This window comes from Conger conger, chromosome 12 (assembly GCF_963514075.1).
Source record: "Conger conger chromosome 12, fConCon1.1, whole genome shotgun sequence".
Taxonomy (NCBI): Eukaryota; Metazoa; Chordata; class Actinopteri; order Anguilliformes; family Congridae; genus Conger; species Conger conger.
This window is the reverse complement of record NC_083771.1, coordinates 39,387,581-39,412,062: the sequence shown is the minus strand read 5'-3', so window position 1 is coordinate 39,412,062 and position 24,482 is coordinate 39,387,581. Positions and strand designations below refer to the sequence as shown.

The following is a 24,482-nucleotide window of genomic DNA, read 5'->3' as shown; positions in this document are numbered from 1 at the left end:
ACTGAGGAGAGGTAAAATAACTATTGGCTGTGCTCATTTTTCAAACACAGTTAATCTTTCATTGTTAAACAAAACTTACATGGCAATACCCATTTGAATAATTATGTATACCACAAACACTCTACACTACTACTCTTATTTTGGGCCTAAGGGTTTTGAGCAAACTAATGTAACAGGTACTTAAACTGTCAAGCTGAGATATACAGCTGATGAAGACACAGTGCACATTATTTGTCGTTGTGTTTCGGGCACTGCATGAGAGTCCACTGATAATGTAGAGCCGCATTAATACTCCAGATAAAAGGCTAGACTTTATAGAGCCGTCTAAAATATTTGACATCATGACTGAAATAAACGGCTTGGGACAAAGGCGAAACAGCAGGAACTACTGCTGTAGGTGTGAGTGTGAGCTTCACATAGTACTGCTGCTGCTGCAGCTCTCTCACTGATATGCTGCCACAAAAATCATCTTAAACATCACTTTATACAGCACAAACTAATCGCTGGTGCATTCATTTAACCTCTTGTTGATCTTTGACGGAGACGAAATTCAGGCAAAGGGCAAGTAAAATGTTTACCTTGACACACTCGTTTCTCATTTGGATAATATCCCAGAAGACACTGAGAGGCACACAGGCCACCCAGCGAAAGGACCAAAGGCACAGGACAAGAAGAGCAGGAGAACGGTCCCTCATCGCTGCAACTCTCACAGGACCAATGGCATTCTGGGAAAACAAAGTTAAACTACGGCGTTACATTACTCTGAAATATGGACACTTAAGGAATGTACATTCTGCCAGCACACTGTTAGCTACCTAAAGTCTAACCGAAGCATAACTATCTTTTCTGTCAATATTGAGACCACAACTTTATTTTGCCCAACAGTTTGTAATTCAGAAGAGAGTTAAAAAGGTAGTGAGCCCTTTAATGTCGGCACTTTAAACCTGGCTCACCTTGCAAGATCTGATATTGTATTGTTAAAACATGAGTAGAGAGAAAAGATCCAGTGCATGACATCCAAATGAATAAAAAATGCATTATTTAATATTTTACTACTGTGAATGTTAGAAGAAATGTGATATCACTATCAGAAACAGGATGTTTCTGTCTCAGTCCTTCATCGTATTGTGGAAACATACAGTAATCTAATTTATTCTTGGAAAACACATCAGAAGACCCCCCCCCGCAATGTAGACTCTAATTTTGCACTCAATTATACTCCAGAGGCAATTAAAACCTAAATTTCAGAGACTGCTGAATTTATATAAGCTGCCCCACTGCAAATATGAACTGGAGTATATTAAGCATTATGCAAACTCATCAAGTCTTTGCTAACAGCCAGATGTATTGAGTTATCAATAGTACCCTGCCACAACAATCACATCCACGTGATTAAGGCGAATGCTATACTTAAGGCGAATGCTATATTTGCACTTACTGTTGCAGGCCCCATTTTGGGGGAAGAATCCGGAGGGACAGCGGAGAACACACCTGTCCCACAGTGCCAGGTCTCCAGGGCCCTCACACCTGAGACAGACGCTCCCTTTGTTCTGAGGGTGTGCCACACAGTGTTGACACCCAGCCTGGCATTCTTCCAGAGGGCCAGAGAACAGAGAAAACCATCGTTTAAACTCTGTCACATTTCTACCATCCTCCTCTTAATGTACAGGTTACACCTGGCTGACGATACAGACTGACTTAAAGGCACCTTTTCTACAGCAGACTCTGAAAGCAAATATGTGGACTGACACCCAGTGTGATGGTGCGCAAACAATATGAAGGTTTAGTGGAGAGAGAAGATTTGACACCTTCCTGGTGAATTGAGGACATATTATTCATAGGAATTAGCAATATGAAAAATTAGTACAGTATTTTTCAACCATTAAACAAGACTCAGAAATTTAAGATAAAAATAAGTGACTATCAACCATTATACAATTTCTCTAGACTCATTTGAGCTCTGAATCCAGTCTTCTGAAAAGACATAAGAGAAGGACATTTATGGAAATTAATTCAATAATTTCCATTGAGTACAGCAAGGGGAGGGGGCTTTTAATTAAATAAATTACATTTCATTATATTTCAGTTAAGAGTGCCATCTTCAGCTTTGCAAATTAAACTGCAAAAACTGCAATCAAACCTAATTTCAGTGCCTCAGCTAAGCACAGGCAACATGAAAGCAGATGATCATGCAGCCAAAGAAGACTGCTTTCTACCCTCAAATGGAAATCAAAGGCAACTTAATGGGCTGCAAAATGCTTAATAAGCTGAATGTATTTCTGAATAAATTAAGGGTTAAATTGGTAATTATTATGTTCTTACTCTTTCTGTGTGTGCTGTGGAAAAAGCCAGTCCTTACTCATTCATTATCATGGATACTTTCAAGGCCTCCGGTACAAAAGAAATGCTATCAAATAGATGCAGCAACGGAACCACCATACTTAAACCCATGTCCACAAACTGTGGCAGGTACTGTCCACCGCAGCATAAAGTAATGTGTAAATCTGGAAGTCATTCCAACAGCATGTTTCCAATGCTTGACAAACACGTAGCGTTAACATTTTCTTCACACATTTCTCAGAGGCCTCTCCAACATTCCCCCAACAGAATATCTTGATTAAACATAGAAAGTGAGACTCAGGAGGCCACAATCTCAGAAGTCACAAGATTAAGAGGCATTATGAAAACCCTTAATGCAAGAGCATTCTTTCAGTTTGAACCTTTAAATATTAAACAGCCCCTCAATACAAGAGCAATCCACTCTCATCTAAGTACTGTGCAGATCACCTTGTAACTGGAGGTACAGCTTAAAGTACTACTGGGTCAAGTGTGAGAAGTTATCACTTAGTGCACTCCTAATGTAAAACCTCTTACAGTATCTCTGTGATGCTGCTCAACAACCCAGTGAGCAAAAGCCAGAATCTAGACATCAAGTGGGATGGAAATCTAGGTTGAGAGACATTGTCACATAAACACAGTAGGTTAACTCCAATATACCATGGGTAGATTTTTACCAGGATATAACCTAGCTGCGTATGTCATAGATGGCTAAAGACAACTTTCACTTTTCGACCAAATGCAAGCCGGTTTTCACCCGAATGCCTAGGTGGCCACCAAAAGATGTTCACTGGGAGTAGTGGCAGACCTACAATGCCTTCAGCCAGTGAACCGACAGTAAATGTGCACTAGGCTGGCAAATGTGTGTGCTTATGTCTACTAATATGCGCGAGTACTTTCATTTTTTAATTCCTATTTTAAATGCATTGTCTGCTATATTCTTTTTCTCCAAATAACTTTGGCAAGCCTGTCTTCACACTGTACCATTGCGCAGGTCAGTGGCGATCGTATAGGTGGTGCAGCAGATGCAGTTGGGGGGGGCCCATGGGCACCGGGGCCCCAGGTCTAGGAGGGCTCATGTCTCTACGTGTCTTATATCAGTATGTCCGTTTTTATATTTTATATTTTAACCACTCACAGGAAAATAACTCATGGAAGCAAACTTGTCTCAGTCATGGTTATTACAATTACATGGTTATTTCTTTGTACAATATGTGATCATGCTAAATGTATACTGCGTGCCTACTTTACATAAAAAAGGCTATAATATATAAACTATTCAATTAAATAACTTGTGGCAGGGCGGCACGGATGGTGCAGTGGGTAGCACTGCCGCCTCACAGCAAGGAGGTCCTGGGTTCGAATCCCCGTCGGCCCGGGGCCTCTGTGCGGAGTTTGCATGTTCTCCCCGTGTCTGCGTGGGTTTCCTCCGGGTACTCCGCTTTCCTCCCACAGTCCAAAGACATGCACATTAGGCTGATTGGAGAGTCTAAATTGCCCATAGGTATGAGTGCGTGAGTGAATGGTGTGTGTGCCCTGCGATGGACTGGCGACCTGTCCAGAGTGTATTCCTGCCTTTCGCCCAATGTATGCTGGGATAGGCTCCAGCCCCCCTGCGACCCTATTCAGGATAAGCGGGTTAAGATAATGGATGGATGGATGGAACTTGTGGCAGGCTAATTCATTTGGTGTTGGTGCTATTTTCTAATATGCCAAGAGTGCTGCTGGGAAATATGTTTGTATGTTCTCAACGCAGTAATGTTAATGTGAGCTAACTTCATTCTTACATTGCTCAATCTTGTAATCTTTAATTAAATTAGTCATGAGTCCGTAAAGGTACTTCACTCGCATTGCATTCAAATTAGCCTAGGAAGCTGCTAATTCACCCAGCAGTTACCGTTAATTCGATTTATTTGCTCAATTGTTGGACTGGTTTTTGGCTATAAACCTAGCGTTCCACCAATGTTAAGTAAATGATATAGAAAGTATAAATGTTATCCCTTAACAAAGAGGAAGCGACCAAATAGGTCTGTTTATGTTATGTTTATGTTTTATCAACTGGAGGAGTTATGTCCATAATAAGAATAAGTACCGGGAATAAATATAAATATACTGTTAATTTTTTTAATATACTTTCATATATTAATTCATATTTTATTGTGAAAAATGCATTCAGCGAATTAGGCATAAGTACAGAGTGAACAATACATTCAGTGAATTTATTGTGTTGTGCTTTTCATCTGATACTGACATGAGTAGCATAGGCCTAAGCTTGAGTTACTATTGTTAGTTCTTTTGTTGACTTGTTGATTTGATTCTATGACCATCCACGTTGGTCCATTGCTCTGACTTGATTAATACAAATGTTCTAAAGTATCGCAAATGATGTAGCCTGTGTCCAAATAACCAAAGTTACTCATGAGCCAAATAAATTCCAAAGAATTGTCTTTAAAATATGCTGCTGTGTGTGTGCACGTGCGTGGGTAGGTTATATGCGTTTGCATGCGTGTGCCTGCATCTTGGTTGGCATTTTTTGTCAGAGGAAGGGCCCATAAAAACTCTTGCACCAGGACCCATCCTAAATAGCTGCCGCCACTGGCGCAGGTGTACACTGCTGAAACACACACAGCTAGCAATAGCTTCTTTTCACTCTGCATCCTCGCAGTGCCAGGGGACTGCACTTCTTACTGCAGGCAGCTGGTGTAGGCAGACTGCAGATTCATGAGTGTGTCTGAGTGTGCCTTTATGGGCAATTATATTCAGAATGGCTGTCAAGCTATGGTAAAGTAACATAACTTAGGTATCTAATATAACTTAGGTACAGGGTGGCCTGTAGCGTAGTGGTTAAGGTAAATGATTGGGAGACGTGAGGTCGGTGGTTCTAATCCTGGTGTAGCCACAATAAGATCCGCACAGCCGTTGGGCCCTTGAGCAAGGCCCTTAACCCAGCATTGCTCCAGGGGAGGATTGTCTCCTGCTTAGTCTAATCAACTGTACGTCGCTCTGGATAAGAGCGTCTGCCAAATGCCAATAATGTAATGAAATGTAATGTATCTATAGTACGTTTACACAGCTGGACAGTGAATAAAACTTAAATTAAATGAGTGAAAAGAATCGTGATTGGCCTTGCGCTGAAATGCTCCTTTCCCATTGACCGTTCTGCATCATTCCCCGGGAATGGTCTAATGGTCTAATGGTGTAATGACTATCAGTGCCTTTTCAGATTACCTTAGAGAGGCCTCCCCTGTTCCCTCTCATCTGGGATCCTGTCTTTGAAGTTGAGGCCTCATACGACTGGCTCAATGGACTGCACAAGACCCAAATGTGCTTGTTGAGCTTCAGGCGTATTTTTACGAGTGTGATTACGTTTGTTTGTTTGTGATTCCTCTGTTGGGACTGATTCATTTCCACAAGATGTTGTGGCGCACACAATGCACAAGTACATTCCAACAAAAGTATAAGCTTGATGTGTTGCATGAACCAATATAAAATGACAGTTTAAACATCTGCTGAAGCACTCTGGATAATGCCTGCTGCTAAAATGTTCAAATGTTTGAAGGTTTCCAACATTGGTGGGCATATTCAGTACATATAGTAAATGCATTTAGGTCATTCAGAGTGCTATCCTCCATGAATATTACATCAGTGAGATGGGAATTACAAATCAGTGACACAGGTCCAGCTTTCAAGAGAGACCTGATTTGGATATACGCAATATGTGCAACATTTTTACTTATATGTGAACAATTTGAGGGAAAATAGATTAAGTATATATGGTTAAGGAAGAGACAAGGGAAATACAAATCGATATTTAGGTTAAAACTAATCTAGTCTAGTCAGCAATTATTTTGGAAAATAAAAAGTGTACAGCAAGGGGACCATAAGGGCTGGAATAAAGTCATATTCTGATTATTTTTTGTAAAATGTCAGATATTATTATTTGTACAAAAGTAATTTTTCTGGACAATTTATGACATTTTCCAAAAAGCATGTTAGTCTTTTATGGCCCACAAGCCACATTTCAATAACCTTTAGAGAACAATTTAATTCATAAGTGTTATCTTACAGCACATTGGTCTTTCTTCTCTAATCTGTAATGTTGACACTGAAGTAGGAAGAAAAATGCAAGACCAAACTTTTTCCAGTCGAGATGACTAAATAGATATTCATCATTTCTTTCTCAATGACAAAAGTGCGAGCAAATAGATATCCTAAAAGGAGGAGAAACCAGGACAAACCTGCTTCTCTGTGCCATGTTCATATTAATGCAGTACACCTCTCTTCAGGTCACCTTTCACACTTCAGTCAGGAGGGTCACCCTGAGCTAGCCTGGAGCCCATATTATTCAATCATATTATTTTCTGTCACTTTAGAAAAAAAGGCCAGATTCTGCACTGTATTATTGTAAGTTAACAAGTACACAGTGGCCTGCTAAGGTAAACTGAATCTCCTTTTAAGCTAATTAAATTTCCGACCCGTCATCCAGATTTTGGATCTACTGAGCACTTACCGGAGCAGTGTCCTTCAGTATTTGGGTACTTTCCCTCAGGGCAGCTGGTCCTGCAGTGGCCGTCATGGAGACTGGCGGGAGGCAAACAGGCTGAACACTCCACCTCCGAAGGTCCTGAGCACTCCTTACAGGATGGATGGCAAGCTTACGGAGGGGAGAAAAGAGGAAGGGGGCAGGGTTCTGAACAGCAGCGCACGTGTGTATGGAGCTAGAGGAAGTCCGTTTGAAAATTAAAGTCTCGCCAATGAATTACAAATGAAAGCCTTTAAATATTTAACTGATGGAATTAGCTTTGAAAATCCAAGCATAAAATTCAGCTTGAGTTCCCGTACTGTATAAAAGTAGTCAGGAGCTCTGGAATGATCAGCTTTGCTTAAAATAAACGGATTACATTACAGTTTAACATTTTGTAAATTGCTGACATTTTGCTTTTCGCCTCCTGACTCACCCACAGAACACCTTCACTGAGCTCTTTTCGTACACACTCAAATGAGACCTGCTACTATAAATGAACAAAAACACCAGCTGCGAAGGCATTTTCATGTCCTGCATGAGTATTCAGATCATCTCAAATATTGAATAGATGGAGAGCCTTGGCATAAACATTTATAAATTATACATTTGAAACGTTGTGACAATTGTAGTTCTCTGCCACAACCAACCATTCTGCTCATACAAAATTTGCAGTAATGTGGTTTCTCTGGTCATGGGGGAGGATGCAACTAGTAGCCAGGGATTAGGATGAGTATGCTCTCACCTTTACAGAAATGCTCCTGCTTGTAGTATCCTCGGGGACACCTGCGGAGGCATTGTCCCTGGTGGAGAATGCTTAGGGAGGCGCAGGAGGTGCAGTTCACGGAGCTGCTCCCTGTGCACTGCAAACAGGAGGTGTGACACTCTGGAGGAGAGATAAAGAGCCCTCCTCACTGATGGCTCTTTGGCCGTAGCCTTGCGGTGCTTTTGGCAAGGTAATCCCATCTCCTCACTCAACGGTGACGACTCCTGTGGTCAACCGGATGCCTGAGGTCTACATGCTATGACGTCTGCAGTGAATGATTCTAAACCGCAAAGGCTCTGCATCTCAACTGGAGGATGCAAAGTGGACAGAAGTGGCAGTTGGCTTCGTAATCCTGTGTTGACTGTAATGCTGTAATAATGGGACAGGTTTAAAGCTGAGATTTGATCATTTCAAATTTGGCAATAAAGACATTCAAAAGAATATTCCACCAATATTTAACTTAACTATCCCAATTGGAAAGCTGACAGGGATGTCAGGGTAAATTCTGTGGCTTGTTGGGCAAACAGAAACAGGGCCTTTCGTTTGGAGGGCCCTGTCAACAGAGCAACATGAACAGAGGTACCTTTTGGCAACACAGATGGTGCTTTGCAGCGTTCTGTTTATTTGTCTGGTCTTACAGCTTAAGTTGTCAGGGAACAGAAAAGGCTATCCATTTCAGTAATCCAATTCCCTTCTCCCCCTGGGTACTGGAGGCATATTACAGCACATACCTCTACAGTCTGCCTGGGTTCTATTACTGGAAAGTGACTGATAAACAAATTCTTCTGTTTTTTGTTTTTGTATTTTAAATCTAACCCAGTTCACTGGAAAAACTCACATCCATTTATTTAGCCAACATTTATAACCTCACCTGTCCAATAACACATTTATGAAAAAGCAGAAATGGGCTAAGTGTATGAAAAGCATTTCTGTCCAAATAGAGTATTGTGGGACTAGTGAGATATTTTTTTTCTTTGATGCTGCTGCACTTTTTCTGGTGGACTCCACATTTTATCTGTGCTCTTAACTTTGCCCTTGACTGTCAATTAAAAACAAGTGTTATTTTCTTCTTCTACAAACCATTTTATTTGTTTTGTTTTTCCCCTTTCTCCCAATTTGGAGCGGCATTTATTGAGTGCTGATCGTATATCAGCACTCAATAAATGGACCCTCCGCTGTTGATTCAGCAGAATGAAGACAAGCATATGCCGTCCTCTGAAGTACGTGATGTCACCCACCCCACTCCAGCACACTGCAGTACACAAGTACAATATACGATACCGTAGAGGGTCGTCTTCATTACAGCCAATTGTCCAATCACACATTGTTGACCTTAGGGCCTGCACATAGTGCCTACATCCGCTGAAGCACTATACCACCAGTAGCCAGTTTATTATTACAGAAAATAGGTATTCCAGTCTCAGTTTCTGGATTTCCATTCCATTAACAAGTGGAACAAGTGGTCAAGAAAACTTGCATAAACTACATGCCTACAGGAAGGTCCTTCAGAGAAGCGCTGTCTCTGACAACGTCCATCCCATATACTGTAGAGCACTCAGCACTGCCAGTGTGCCACCATAGACAGCTTCCTATGCCTGTGACCTCACATGACTCCCACCCATAGGGACACTCCTAAAACTGGCCATCTCTGTTTCTGTGCTTGATTAATAGAGAGCCCAGCCATAAACAGCCAATGATTTATGAAACAAAGAGGACCTGCTTTGCATCAGCATTTTTTTTTATAACCCTAAGCAGGCCACAGCAAGCGAGAAACAGTGACATCTAATTTTGGAAATTTAAGATAATGCCTTTGCCTTGGATCTGCCTCGATCATCCAAAACACCTCCTGGAGGGTTTTGCGTGACATGTTTACTAATGCAGATGCATTCGTTGAAGAGAAATGCCACATTCATCGCACAGCTCCACAGTGAGGGATTTACTGTTCTCTCTGAGAGCAGAAATAACCGTGAATATAGATAGAGTGCACAATGCACAGAATTATTATTCGCTTTTAATCATATGCATTTATCTTCCGCAAAAGACAGAAGTGCGAAAGAATCAAGGTCAGTCATTTTGGTGCCCATCGCTTTTGATTGATGTAGCTGCTGGCAGACTGTTAAAGGACTAAATAGTGTGACTGACACATATCTAAAGAGACACTTAAAAGATGTTCCACACTGTCATACTGGCTATGTTTGGTTTAAAAGCATGCAGTATGTCTTCCTTACCAGAGTGAGGAACATGAACTAAATATAGAGCTTCCATAGATTAAGACATACCACATGCCTGTATCTCGTGCATGGTAATAAAGGCTCTAATGAAGCAGCTATATCGTTCTACAGCAGTGATCACAATAGGAGATAATAAGAGTCTTTTGCCATTATAGGTTTTATGAGGAGCTAAATTAAAGCAAAAGATGAAGATATTCATGGAGCACTTGCGTAATAAGTAACATTATACAAGCCAGTTCTCCACATAGTGGTCAGAACCATATCCAACTTGTTCCTATTGCCAACAAAGGCAGTGACCTATCCTTCACCCAAGCACAGAATATTTCAAAATTGATGTAAAGTAATGAATCCCTTACTACTGTATGTTCAAAGCAAAACAATTCAGTTATACAAATATCACCGAGAATGAGTACAGGTCAGTGAGTATATTCAAGAAAGGAAAAAATGGTTTTAAATGTCACACTTGCCTCTGCAAGACTTGTCTGGATCCAGGTAGAAATGGTACTTGCACACAGAGGTATAGGAACCGCGGATGACCCCATTGTTCGGAGAGGACAGCGCCCCCACTGGACTGAGGTAGCGTGTGCAGTCCGAACGCCGGGGCCCAATACAGGAATAGCAGGATGGGTGGCAGCCTGGGGTGGCAGGAGCACATGCCCCGTCTCTCCAACAAACAGCCAATCCCACTCTCACACACCACTAAGACAGTAATTTACGGCACAGACATTTACATTTTATGACTAGAAGAAAATTTCTGGCAGAGCTATTCTTAAGAATTTATGTTGGAATAAGCAAATCTAAAGCACAGAGAATGGCACATTTGCCACAACTTAAAAACACGTCCAAGCCCACAACTGAGTGAACAGTTTTTTGGAGCTTATCCAAAGCAGTTCTTTGCTGAGAGCTATCGTAATTAGACTACCCCACTCTGCTGGTATCCAGGCACTGTCCCAGGTAAAAATCACTGTGCCAAGACAGGGGGTGTAATGGGACAGGGTGTAGAGATTGTAATGGGACAGGGTGTAGAGGGTGTAATGGGACAGGGTGTAGAGGGTGTAATGGGACAGGGTGTAGAAGGTGTAATGGGACAGGGTGTAGAAGGTGTAATGGGACAGGGTGTAATGGGACAGGGTGTAGAAGGTGTAATGGGACAGAGTGTAGAGGGTGTAATGGGACAGGGTGTAGAGATTGTAATGGGACAGGGTGTAGAAGGTGTAATGGGACAGGGTGTAGAGGGTGTAATGGGACAGGGTGTACAGGGTGTAGTGGGACAGGGTGTAGAAGGTGTAATGGGACAGGGTGTAGAGGGTGTAATGGGATGGGGTGTAGAGGGTGTAATGGGATGGGGTGTAGAGGGTGTAATGGGACAGGGTGTAGAGGGTGTAATGGGACAGGGTGTAGAGGGTGTAATGGGACAGGGTGTAATGAGACAGGGTGTAGAGGGTGTAATGGGACAGGGTTTAGAGGGTGTAATGAGACAGGGTGTAGAGGGTGTAATGGGACAGGGTGTAGAGATTGTAATGGGACAGGGTGTAGAGGGTGTAATGGGACAGGGTGTAGAGGGTGTAATGGGACAGGGTGTAATAGGACAGGGTGTAGAGGGTGTAATGGGACAGGGTGTAGAGGGTGTAATGGAACAGGGTGTAATGGGACAGGGTGTAGAGGGTGTAATGGGACAGGGTGTAGAGGGTGTAATGGGACAGGGTGTAGAGGGTGTAATAGGACAGGGTGTAGAGGGTGTAATGGGACAGGGTGTAGAGGGTGTAATGGGACAGGGTGTAGAAGGTGTAATGGGACAGGGTGTAGAGGGTGTAATAGGACAGGGTGTAGAGGGTGTAATGGGACAGGGTGTAGAGGGTGTAATGGGACAGGGTTTAGAAGATGTAATGGGAGAGACCTGACCAGACTGCACAGTAGCCAACCAGCTGAGAGTAGCAAATTAGATTTCACTCACTATAACTGCCCAGTGCAAATGTGGGTACATATATGTACAGTATATGTGCCAAACGAATAATACACAGTATACGCAAAATCTGTTGACAAATAACGATGCACTTTTTATTCAGTGTATACAGTGATATGTATGATGTCTCTATGAATAAACTCACCTCTGCATTTACTGTAGGTATCCCTGTAATGCTGCTCAGGACAGTGCAATACACATTTCCCATCATGCAGTGCAGTGTCTGGGGAGCAGCTCACACAGCTGGGGTTGTCAGGGTAACAGGTCAAGCAGGATTCATCACAAGCTGGAGGAATAAAAACAAATCACATTTGATTATGAACCCAAATGTTTTCACAATCTAATTTGACATGATTATTTGAAATTGAAGAATGCGTGCTTGTGTGCTTCCAGGCGTACGTGCGTGTCATACTCCCTCAGATATCATATATGAAGGAATGGCATGCAGCAAGTTCAATACTACTTAGATTGCACACATAATTCAATAAAGAATATATATTCAGAGGGTGAATTTGATTATTGGTTTGGTTTCTCTTTCTCTCTTCACCACCAGACGGGGAGAGTTGGGCAGCTGGCAGAGAGCTACAGTATGATAGAAGCTGAGGCTCACTGCAAATCACAGCCCCTCATACTAATTGTCTAATTATCGGGGTCTAGATCTCAGAAGCCATTTTTGCTTTTTGATAGTGGAAGCGCTATCTTATTTTTGTGATTTGTTTCTTTTAGTGCAGTTAACTTTTTTTGATAACCATCATGAAGCATTGTTATATAGTAGTTTAATAGAGGAGAAAATCTGAAATATATTTGCAGGACATTCCAAGCATCCTGTTGCTACAGCAACTGAATTAATAGCCACTGTATACCATAGAGAAATGGGTCTGTGTTTGCTATAGTAAATTCAGTTTCCACATAAACTAGTATTTAAAAGTATGTGTTCATTTGAAGCATTCACCGTGGCAGGTGCCTCGTCTGGTGTAGAAACTGGAGCCGCATTCTGCTGTACAAAGTCCGTCCTTGATCAGGTGAGAGGGGTCAGTACATGACAGGCAGTCCCTCTGGTTGGGCCCCTGACATGTGATGCAGGATTCATGACAACCTGAAGGAAGTAAGTCATTCAGCTGCATCAGGCAGTCTCAGTCTCAGTCCTAGAAGGCCACAGTGTGAGCAGCATTTTGTGATTTCCTTTCAATCAGCAGCCAATTCAATCAGAGGCCTTGGAAACAAGCTGTACAGGCTCTTTAGCCAATCAATGATTTAAATGAAGCACTTCAGTGGAGGAGCAAAGGCCAGCCAACACAGGCTGAATTTACATAGGCATATTCATAATCTGATTAAGGTAATTCTCTGACTATGGAATTTGTCATTTAAATGCCTTTATCCGAAAGTCTTAATCACGGTAAGGACAAATCAGAGTAAACATGACTTGATTAAAACTGGAAGATTCTTTGTCAATCTTTTGATTTATTGGTGAATGTAAACATCTTAGTTGGGTTTATTTCCATTTTTTTAACTGCACATGGGAAGGGTAGATGCAGTGAACCAGGTGTTGTCTGTACAACTGAAACTCAGACCGACATGGCAAGCAGCAATGCGCAGAGCAGTGGAGTGACAGTGCAATTATTACAAAATTACATTTTTGGAAGATGATGAAACTCTGTTCAAATGCTTAATCAAACTACAAAAGTGAGTTATTACATCAGATGCACAGATTTTAAACCAATTACAAGAATCCATGTAAACCCATGTATTAAAGAGAATTCATATTATACCATGTAAACACTTATTTTGCCCTAAACTGATTATTCACAATAGTCGGTGCAGAGAGAGAGAGAGAGAGAGAGAGCGAGAGAGAGAGAGAGAGAGAGAGAGAGAATGAATGAGTGAAGAGAGAATGAATATCGAGAAACAGAGAGCTCAGTGTTGCCTGAGAATAAAGAACAAAGAAGACAACTCTGAAGCAAGTTATCCACAAGCATTTCACATGCTGTCCATTATTTATTTACTGCTTGACCCAAGATGTAGTTTACACAGTGTGCGCGGTTGTGGATTGTTTTCAGAAGAATATAAGGCCACTATAAAGCCATCTTTTTCAAGGGAATCTTAGAAGAGGAATTCACAGAATCCCAGGCTCCTTAATCCCACAAACAAATCCTTGTCTCTAGCTTTTCCTGTGAAGACTAGAGCCCCAGTCGCTGTGCACACTTCAACTGCTATCATTCATGAACAGCAGAATGATGCTGCTGCAGAGGACTCTTAGACCATAGGAAAGACCCAGGATGTTTTGTTCTTTGACTGTTGACCAGGAGATCTTAGAAGCATGTTCAAGATTCATTAAAGAAGAATGAACAACAATTCACTTCATTTCAGTGTTTATACAATTTGAAAGCTCAACTCAAAGTCTTCACAAAGACACACTTCCTCCAAAAGTAAATGCATAAATTATTTAGCAATTATTAAGAACAGATTTTGACCAGATAAGAAGTTCGGCTGTGCCTGAAAATACTGGGTTTGGCATTCCAAATCTTTTGTGTATTCCCCGTTCAAGATCACAAAACAAAAGCGTTTCACAGGTGATCATTGGGGGCATCACATATTTTTGTCTTACCGCTTCTAGAGGGTTAGGACAGTTGAAGATGTGACTCACGTGCGCACTGCGTGTGATTTGCGTAGAAGCCGCTCTCACATTCCCCCACACACTGTCTGTTGCTCATCAGGAGGCGTGTGCGGCAGGAAGTGCACTCAAAGTCATCCTCACAGGAGCTGCACCGGTCCCTGCAGGCTGCAGTGAGACATACGCTATTAAAGAGACCGGTGGGCACGCATCCAGTTTATTCAAACACACCTATAAACATATTGGTTAACTGCTACTCTAAGTTCGCTTTGGCTAAAATATCTGATAAATGCCAAAAATGGATAAAAAAAGATACATTGAAATTGACTATAAGGTTCTTAATTCATTACTGGTTTTATTACACTGTAGGCAAATTCATGTAAACAATTTAATTGTGTTTATGCACGTTGCAGTTTCAAATTGTTACATAAGTCGCACAAATGCACAGAGGAATAGAATGATTTTGGGCTCGGTTTATGGGCTGTGAGCAAGGTATCCTCAGATAACTTTTTTTAATTACACAAAAACTTTTATTACAATGTGGCCTCAGTGATACAGTGTTACAACTACATATTATCTCCAAAAGAAAATATAATATTGTCACAGGTCAACTGAAAAGAAAGGGTGACTCATTTAAATTGTAGTAATTGCATCCGTCCTTGTTGTGGCTTGTGATATTAGTGGCTGTGCACCGTGAGACCTCAAGGTTTACATGAGCCATGGAAGACCAATAATCCTGTCAGAGTGCAAGTTATGCCCATGAAACATTACACAAGCAGCCTGTTATATTCTTCACGCTGCCTTTTTCAGGGGACACAAACAAAAGGCTGCCCGATTCCAAAACCACAGCACTTCTCTCCTAAAGATCATTTTTCACACTTTCTCCTTATGGAATTCAATGCACACATGCTGCAGATTATAATCAAGGTGCATTTTTTAAAAGTAGAAATGCCTGTCAGAGACACTGCGACTGACAAAATTATTTACGGCGGTATAAAATACATAATGTATCTAAGGGGCTATGCTATGCTAAATATGGTAAAATTCTACAATTGCATACAACTGTTCAAGGAATGATATTAATTCAGTTTTTTATAATTATACACATCCGATCAATAAAATCCAACAAAAATATACCTGCATAAAAATATACTGGCAGAACTGCACTGTGGCCTCATTGTATTGCATACAATGAGCTAAAATGGCTGCACAATCACTGTGACATCCTTCACAGAACAGAAAGGCAAACTCTCAGAAGACACACAAGGGATGTTGACCTTCGCAAGTCAGGAGATGATTACAAACTAATCAAAGAATAGATACTTCAATAATGAAGCCTGCCTGACAGAGGATGAAAGCATGCTACCCACAAAGGCACAAAAATGGCCTGTCTGAGATCTACAAAACTTGTGTGGGGACAGAAAGTCTCCGAATCTACCATCAGACACCACCTCCATGCCAATAAGCTTTTCAGCTTTCTCTTCCAGCTCCTGTTTTTGTTGAGTAATTCCAGCAACAATACATTTTGGCAGAAGTAGAATATGGAATTATATTATAAAATATAAATGTAATTGTTCTGCTCATTTGATAATTAAATTGCAACTCGGTCCAACTGTACTGTTTGTTCGTCTTTATGGAGAGTGTGAATAATTCTGAGGGAGTGTATCTCAGTGAGGAATGAGCTTTAGCTGAATTAGTCTGCAGAGGAAGGCACTGTACCTGCACACACTTTGGCCTTCTGGAAGAATCCGTGTGGACAGTTCTGGAGACAGTGGCCATGGTGCAGAACAGAGTGAGGGTCTTTGCAGGTCACACAATGGCCTGGGGTTTGTGAGCACATCAGACAGTCTGGGTGACACTGCACTGAGACACACAAACACAAGAGGAAACCCTACTACTCTGAGCACCAAGACTTTGCTGCTATCAGGCGTCAGCAACATGTCCATTCACGGACACCAGCGTCTGGGGTAAGATTTTCTACAGTATGTCCGTGGTTATTCATTCAAAAAAACTGTCAAACACTGACAATTCAAAAATAAAAAACATTCATGCCCATCGCAGCATCCGGTACATTTGTGTCCATCATGGAGGATGATTACATCATCTGTTTTGCATTTAAACTAAGTAGCACTCCCAGTATTTACAGTTGGTTTGCAAAATGCAAATTCAATGCAAAAACTTTTTCCCCCTCCAATATTGTACCATAACTATATTTTGCCAAATATAATTTCTTCAGCTGAGTAATAATTGGAAAAAAACTGAATTGAGGCTTTGCACAGTTATTCACAGTCACTCGACTGCAGTCTGTAAACAATATTCTCCACAGAGTTTTGTTGAGAAATTGCTTCCTTGTTGTGGTTTGGAGAGGTGGAGAGAGTGAATTGAGATGCTGGGAGCGTGTGTTCTTGAAATTCTAATTGCGTTCCTGTAGCAGTCTGATTTTCTGTGGAGTGTTCACCAGCAACGGAGAACTGTGCTTTCTCAGCTGCCACCCCCCACAAAAAAATTGTGAACACCAGAAGTAAAAACAAATGAATGAATAACCTTGGATCATTGTAATAACTAGATAGAACAGGGTTGTTTGGCTTTGTGATGTCAATTCATTAGACAGGAAGGTGCTGAAAATGTGTTTTAGTTTGGTGAAGGTCACGGAACCGATAAAGGGTTTTAGGTTGGGGGGGGTCTGAGTTAATGATGTGTCCTTCACAAAAGCCTTTCATCAATATGGCCCAGGGTATTGGGTGACACCGAGTATTGAAACGAACAGCGATACTGACTCAGATACCACACAGGATTAATTGTCCCAATATTGTAATGTGACAAGACAGAGTGAGATTGGCGGAATGGTCAATGTTGCATAATGCAACCCATATCCTCCCGCTTAATCCTCCAAGAGGTGAGCAGCATTCAATTGTCTGACCCTGTTCTTCTGCTGCCTTTGAATAGGGACCTCCACATTCTGACCATAAGTCCAGCCCATTTAATTTCTTCATTATATGAAGGCCTTTCTGACCTCCCTCTTCCCATCAGGCTATTAAGTTTCAAAGACGTCCCTATCTGCAGAATAAGAAGTGCACGGTCAGTGCTTTTCCTCCACTAACCCCAGATCGGGTCGACACAGGAAATGGAGAATTTGAGCAGACTTCAGTGATGGGAAATGGAAAAAAGATTATTTAACAAGAAAGAAATCTTATACTGTGCTTTCAAGTCTGTCAGTTGACAAGGGATTAAGCTCACTCAGAATTATTCATTGAAGAAACCCATTAGAATTTATAAACATGCAAACAAGTCAGGGGAAAAAAAAAAATGTGCCTCGGAACAAAAGTATGAGCTGAACGGACAACATGATAAGAAGGGACAAGTCAGCTGGTTCAGCTGTTTTATGATTTCACAAAAGTCAGGCAACAGCAAGGCAATATACTTAGTTCCATCCATGATGTTACATGTCACTTCCATCTTAGACACACCACAAGGGAACACATCCACCCACTGAGCTATTCCATGCAGCGGCTCACAGCATCATAGGCAGACCTCTGATGTCTTTAGTCAACATGGGCAAAGAACCAGGAGGAGCCAGTGTTGTGTTTTATGTATGTCTGTCTTTGGGCACAGGGGCCCTGGAGGAGGTACAGAGAGAGACTGGGAGACAAATGCCTCTTTGCTCATGCCAAACACGGCTGGTGGCAATTCCATGTGGGTCGTAAACAAATCACAGTTGAGCCAAATATTTTAATATTGCCATTGCACCCTAGGGTTATTTATAAAAGTTGCATATTATGCTAAATCAGTGTTTCCTGGGGCTGACACTATATGATTCATAAACAGTGCTTAGCAGGGCATTTTAGCATAACAACAGCCATCTGTATTGCCGTTGGAACTGCCACCGTTTCATTTGCATGTCTTTAAGGTGTTTCAGAAAATGACAAGTGCAACAGTAAAAGAATACCTCCTGCAACTTTGTGGTTTAAACCAGGAGGGTCTGCAGCTATTTCCTGAATCAATGTGAAAATGTATCTGTCTGTGCAGCTGTGTTGAAATACGATTAATAGAGTCGTTAAATATACCTGAAGAGGCGATTTTATTTATTTATTGTACGGCGAACCACTGTGATAATGAAATGCTGACTTAAGTTGCACACAGTTTCACATAGTGGCACTGCTGTAGGCAGGAGGTGAATCAATGAATCATGCAAAGGGAAACTCGTTCAAATGGACTCATTTGCCACATCACATTACAGAAAATGAAAGCATTATCTGTCTGGGAACTCATCTGACTAATTAAAAGTCATTAAATGAATATGGAATATTCATTCAAATTGTTCAATTGAATATTCATTCAATATGTTTTGGCTATAAAAAGGAAATCATCCCTCATTAGACTCAGTAGACAAAGTGTCTAATTAAAAACCAATTAACAGCTCTTTTTTTACATCAGGAATTGTAATTGGAATGAAAGCTAGTGTGCACAGGGGATCTCCACAATTAGGGCTGGGAATCTCTGCTCTCATACAACATCCTATTTAGAAAAAATGTACAAGCACCTGCCTGTCTTGGTGAAAATGTAAGCCTCATCAGCTATATCATGTTGAACTCACCCTGTTGACATTCGGGGCAACATGTTCCCTCCACATACACAGCCAGGGTGGCCACAGGACAGATGGGACAGAGGCGGTGGTAACAGGTGACCTTCCGGTCCTGGCACTCACACTGCTGGCAGGCTCCCTCCTGCCACTCCTCCTGGTTCTGAGGGAAGAGGAAAAGACAGGCTATACAAGCCAGATGTCTGTTTCTCTGCTTCTGGGTGGATGGATGGATCTTGATGAATTTCCTTGCAGAAGTTAAGATCCACCGTTGTGACAGCAAGTATGACAATGTTTGGTGGGCAGGTTTCATTTACAGAAATTATAAGTATAAGCAAACAATTAACCAAATAAATGAATAAATAAATAAACCTTGTACATGAACTTTGGCACACAGACTGCATCCAGCTCAGTCTCATGGCAGATGACATCTTCTGCAGAACCACGATTGCATTCTCACAGGTGCACTTTGCTGCAGTTTTAAAGGGAAATGTACACTTGGGGTGAGTAATCTAACACCCAAACGTTTCCCAACCAGTGTGCTGCGGCACTCTGGTGTGCAATCAGGTGAGGTCAGGTGTGCCATGTGAAAAATATTACTGTGCAATAGTAGGAATATCTTACAGGATAATGTGTGCAGAGCAGATTGCTCACTGGTCAAACAGTCATTAAGGCCATTAAAGAACTAATAAAATCAATTCAAATAGACTCAGGTAACCAACACAGGAAAGCATTGTGGGAGTGTTGGAGAGATGTTGTGTGTTTTTTAGTATCCCTAAATAAGCAATCAGTGGAGTGGTTTTGATAGAACACTAAGATATCATAGGCCACTTTTCTGAGAGATCACTTCAACCTCTCCTTTTAGGTCTTTTAATATTAATTTCAAGAAAGCATGTCTCCAAAGCCCAATTAAGATGAAGAATCGACACTATTAAAAGTACTAGAACACAACCATTGCACATTAATGCAGGACCCTCTAAATGAAGCCGTCGCTCATTCTGGCCCCAGGGTCTACCACTCAACATGCTGCATTCCACTTGAAATTTAGGGAAGCACAACAAGGGATGCAAAAATCTTTGCACATTGCTAAACCTTTATGAACTGTATTCTTAATAACTGCGGTGGTCCGAATGCGTGAAGACAAAATTGTTATGAGCTGTGTCCTAGGTGGCATAAAACATATTAAATGATCCCCCATGGGTCCTCAGAGACAAACGAGGCTCCCTCTCATGGACGTGGCATATAGAAGGGCCAAAGTGAAGAAAATATGCTCCAGGAGAAAGTATCAGGCCGTTTCATATTCTCAGCATATACCTCTGTCAAGGTGTGAGTCCAAGAAGGTGAAGGGGAGGAACAGACAAGGCTACTTAAGTCAGTGCAAGTATTTCCGGTTATCTTCTGAAGAGACAGCTGCAGCCTCACACTCTGTAGAGCTACTGCTGATGAATTGGCCCAGGTTTTGCTCTTTGCTTTCGTTGGGCTCAATGTAAAGACACAGTTGGCAGATTCTTGCAGGTTCTTGTCACTCAAGTGACTTGTCCCATCTTGGATTATCAGGTTAATTCGCTCATTTATTTTAAATTTACAGCGAGAAGTTATTAAAGCTATATTAGGCCTTTGGAATGGCCACTTGCCAGCTAACAAGGGACCTCCCACTAGAACCAGGTCACAGTCTTCATTGATAACTGTTTCACAATGTGATTTCCAATACGTGGGAGATACACAGTGGTGTACTGTACACTTAAACAGCATGCGGTAACATCAAAAATGCTACAGATCTGCATCACCTGCAATCTGCGGTCAGACATGCAGTACTCCTCCCCTGTTTGCTTGCTCATTACCTCTTTGGATTGGTTCTTGTACACACAGGACCGGCTTCTCAGTATGCATTCAGGACAGCATTTTCCTAGCAAGTGGACCAGTTCTTCCTCCTGTCGAATGTTGAAAAGTCCATGAACTTTCTGGTCCTAGAGCCTGGTCCATTAGACTAGAAATTGAATCTGTGCCTCATCATGTTTTAAAAAAAAAGATCCAACTCTGAATATTTAAATATGCAAAGCTTGCATAAATGAGTTTATCATCATCTACAACATTTGCATTTACAAGTGTCTTTGTTTCTTTCAATTGACCTTGGGCAATGAATCAAGATTAATCTTGTTACTTACTTCAAGATATTCATAGAATGCATACAGAACTAATCATTTCAATTATACATTGAACTTGGTAAAAAGACTTAAAAGAGACTAAATATTACACAGTACTTAGCCTTAGGTTGTTTTGCTAAATGTGAAACATTCTGCTTTGTATGTGTCATTCATTTGCAGAGAGCTACACAAATATTATCACAAAGAAAAGTGGAATATGCTTGGTTACATTTTAGATTAAAACTCTGAGAAATCATTAATAAAAATGCAAAACCACAAGACACATTAATTTACCAAAATGAAATCTTTTTTTCTTAATCAGTAAAACATCAGTCATGGAAATAATATTAACCGGTGTCTTCTTGAATTAAAATATTTGACATAGCCTAATGATCACTGAAAGTAGCATGCTACTAGCTTGTTCCATAACTATCCATGACATTCCCAATAATTGACTCTGTCAGCATAATGCAACTGTCCAGTGAGAGTCGTATTTGATATACTGGATAGGTACTGGATCTGGAAAACGCATACAGATGACAGTAGACTAATGTGTCCTCAGTCTGCTCCTCATGTTCACACTCATACTGTCAGCAATGGTCATTTTGTTAGCACCCTTTTCAGCGTACAAACTTCTGGGAAGTAAAAACCATACAGGCCATGTTCCCTACTGTGCTCCTAAACAATGCTCTGCTATTTTCTATCACCCTTGCAGATGTCATTAGTGTCATAATGTCCAGCTGACAGAAGCTAACTGGGTTCCCTCATGGTCTCAGAGTCGTTCTTACCCATGAGCACTCCACAGCACCGCACTCAGCCTGCTGACACAGGACCTGTCCCTGCTCACAGGCGCAGAACTGGCAGCCTGCGCTCCATGTGTCACCATGGTTACGCACCACGCCCTCATGGAGGCAGCTCTTTCCGGTAGACAGGCAGCCTTCACAGCACGACTCCAGCGTCGGTGCCTCCTCCTGGCCCTGCTCGGGCACAGAATGAGAAGGGTTAAAACCTGCGGAATGGGGCGCGACAGGACTCTCAGCTTCAGGCAACCTGTGAGTGTTTACCGTACTGATACTGACAACAGTTCACCATGATAAATGTGCATCAATGGGCACAGACTGTCTTGCTTTATTTACAGTGCAGAAAAAAACATGGCTTCTTTTGTGAGAGATATAGGGTGCATGTATCAGAGTCTGTAATAATTCACCTTCTCACAGGAGCTTTTGGGACAGGCCTCGACGTGGCAGAGCGTCTGACCCTGGTCACAAAGACAGCTGGTACAGTTCTCTCCATACCACCTTTGCCCATGCTGAGAACACAAAGTAGACAGGTAAAGAGTGACACTGGTATTCTGGTAGTCTGGCTTGATCTTGGAGAAAACAGACTGGTATAACTGAAAACTATCAATTATGGAGGAAGAATGAATGTACACTTCATGCTAATATAGATGCATGCCCCCGTTGGCATGGTAATGGTGAGTAGGAGGACAAGCATCCCCAATGAATCCACCTCTCACTGTGAAGCTGGAATTCCGTGTTGCAAATATTCATGGGAATCTAAATGATCTGTGCTTCAATATGAATCTCAGCACTTCAGTGCATGTAATCATCGCACTTCTGATCCATCTCATCACACGGACCATAATCGCCAGTGAATAGAATGCGCTACCAATTCATATTTGAAGCTATGAAAAACCCATGCAGGGTTTGAGAAACCCATGCACGACCGTGTGAGGTCCCTGAGCAGCAGGTATCATCGTGTCCCCTTATCAGAGGCTTCAGTAAGAGTAGAGCAGGTAAGCCCTTATCAGACGCTTCAGTAAGAGTAGAGCAGGTAAGCCCTTATCAGACGCTTCAGTAAGAGTAGAGCAGGTAAGCCCTTATCAGAGGCTTCAGTAAGAGTAGAGCAGGTAAGCCCTTATCATTGGCCCCGGCTTCCTGCCGGAGATGCCTGGCGAGCAGGGGGCAAGGTTATGGATCTTCACTTCAAACATGTTCCTACTCCACTTCCCCTGTGCTCTGAGTGTCTGACGGACCTTACTGTATCTGACTGGGCCCTGTATCAGAACAGGGGAGACCTGCCGCTCTGACAGACAGTAAACAGTTAAATGGTAAGTGGTTGTCATTTATATAGAGCCTTTATCCAAAGCGCAATTGATGCATCTCATTCACCCATTCACACACACACTCACACACCAACGGCGATTGGCTGCCACGCAAGGCACCAAGCAGCTCGTCTGGAGCAATTGAGGGTCAGGTGTCTTGCTCAGGGACACTTCGACACACCCAGGGCGGGATCGATCCGGCAATCCTCCGACCGCCGGACGACTGCTCTTACCTCCTGAGCTAATGTTGCTAAGATCAGACTTCATTTAAGGTTACCTCGTATCTGTTCCCGGCCACGCGGCAGGAGTCTGGTACGCAGCGTGGGCAGCACGCTCCCTCGAGGATCACCAAAGCCTCACGCTGAGGGAAAAGTAAGGGGTGAGTAATGGGCCGGGATTGGCACTTACTATATCACCTCTGTCTGTCTGAGCACACTCTCAAACAGGACAGCGTACGGAAGATAAATACTCTCTGGTGTTCCGATCGATTATCTGAGGCGCTTTCCAGGTCGACTCCTGCAACGTGCTCACACTCTAAATGAAAATTGTTCAGGTAGGCTCTTATTGGACTGTTTCTATCATCCCCAAAGCAAACAACAACAATAACAACGTCAACAACACCAAGACTAGAATCTAAACTGTCTGGAATCGTATCTACCTCACTGACCTCCCTGCTAAGAGTGGGTTGAATGAGACAGAATGGAGACACAATGGAATACCATACGTTTTAAGAAGCGTTCATTTAGCACTCTTTGCGTAAGCATTATTGTTGTACAATAGTTTACACTCAGTACTAACCGGCTGGCACACTGCAGGCTGGCACTGGACAGTAGCGCACTGGGTCTCCCCTGCGCTGCACACACATTTAGTGCAGGAAGTGGCCTGCCACTCCTCCTGGTCCCGGTACTCCTGGCCTTCCTCAAAGCAGGAGGCTGCAAGGAAGGAAGCCATGAGTACGTGAAGGCGCAGCAGATGGCCAACACCCAGGAAGATGGACCTGTGAACTCCACCCTGTCATCGCATGCACGGCATCCACCGGATCTTCTCCCACTGTGGCTCCCGCTGTAATCCCCGGCCCCGCCTCCCAGGCTGAGCGAACACACGGACGGGAATTACCGCCCCTGCCGTAACATGTCATCAAAGATGGGTGGAAAAGTGAAACAAGACTACATTGGGTGACTACAGGCTCTGACCATGTCTGGTAGAATATGGTAGAATTGTACAA

At 42.3% G+C, this 24,482-nt stretch overlaps 1 protein-coding gene across 1 annotated transcript in view; it reads right to left on the bottom strand.

Annotated features, from left to right (window-relative positions):
• The window catches only part of LOC133141588 (extracellular matrix organizing protein FRAS1-like), a 63,392-nt gene extending 39,184 nt beyond the window's left edge, over window positions 1-24,208 (bottom strand). The window contains 13 exon segments of the mRNA XM_061262154.1: window positions 1,439-1,591; window positions 6,848-6,991; window positions 7,605-7,745; window positions 10,324-10,491; window positions 11,965-12,105; window positions 12,772-12,915; window positions 14,464-14,598; window positions 16,150-16,293; window positions 19,025-19,172; window positions 21,942-22,130; window positions 22,361-22,462; window positions 23,535-23,618; window positions 24,056-24,208. Coding sequence (XP_061118138.1) covers window positions 1,439-1,591; window positions 6,848-6,991; window positions 7,605-7,745; window positions 10,324-10,491; window positions 11,965-12,105; window positions 12,772-12,915; window positions 14,464-14,598; window positions 16,150-16,293; window positions 19,025-19,172; window positions 21,942-22,130; window positions 22,361-22,462; window positions 23,535-23,618; window positions 24,056-24,208 — 1,846 coding nt within the window.
• Window positions 24,209-24,482: the final 274 nt, after the last annotated feature.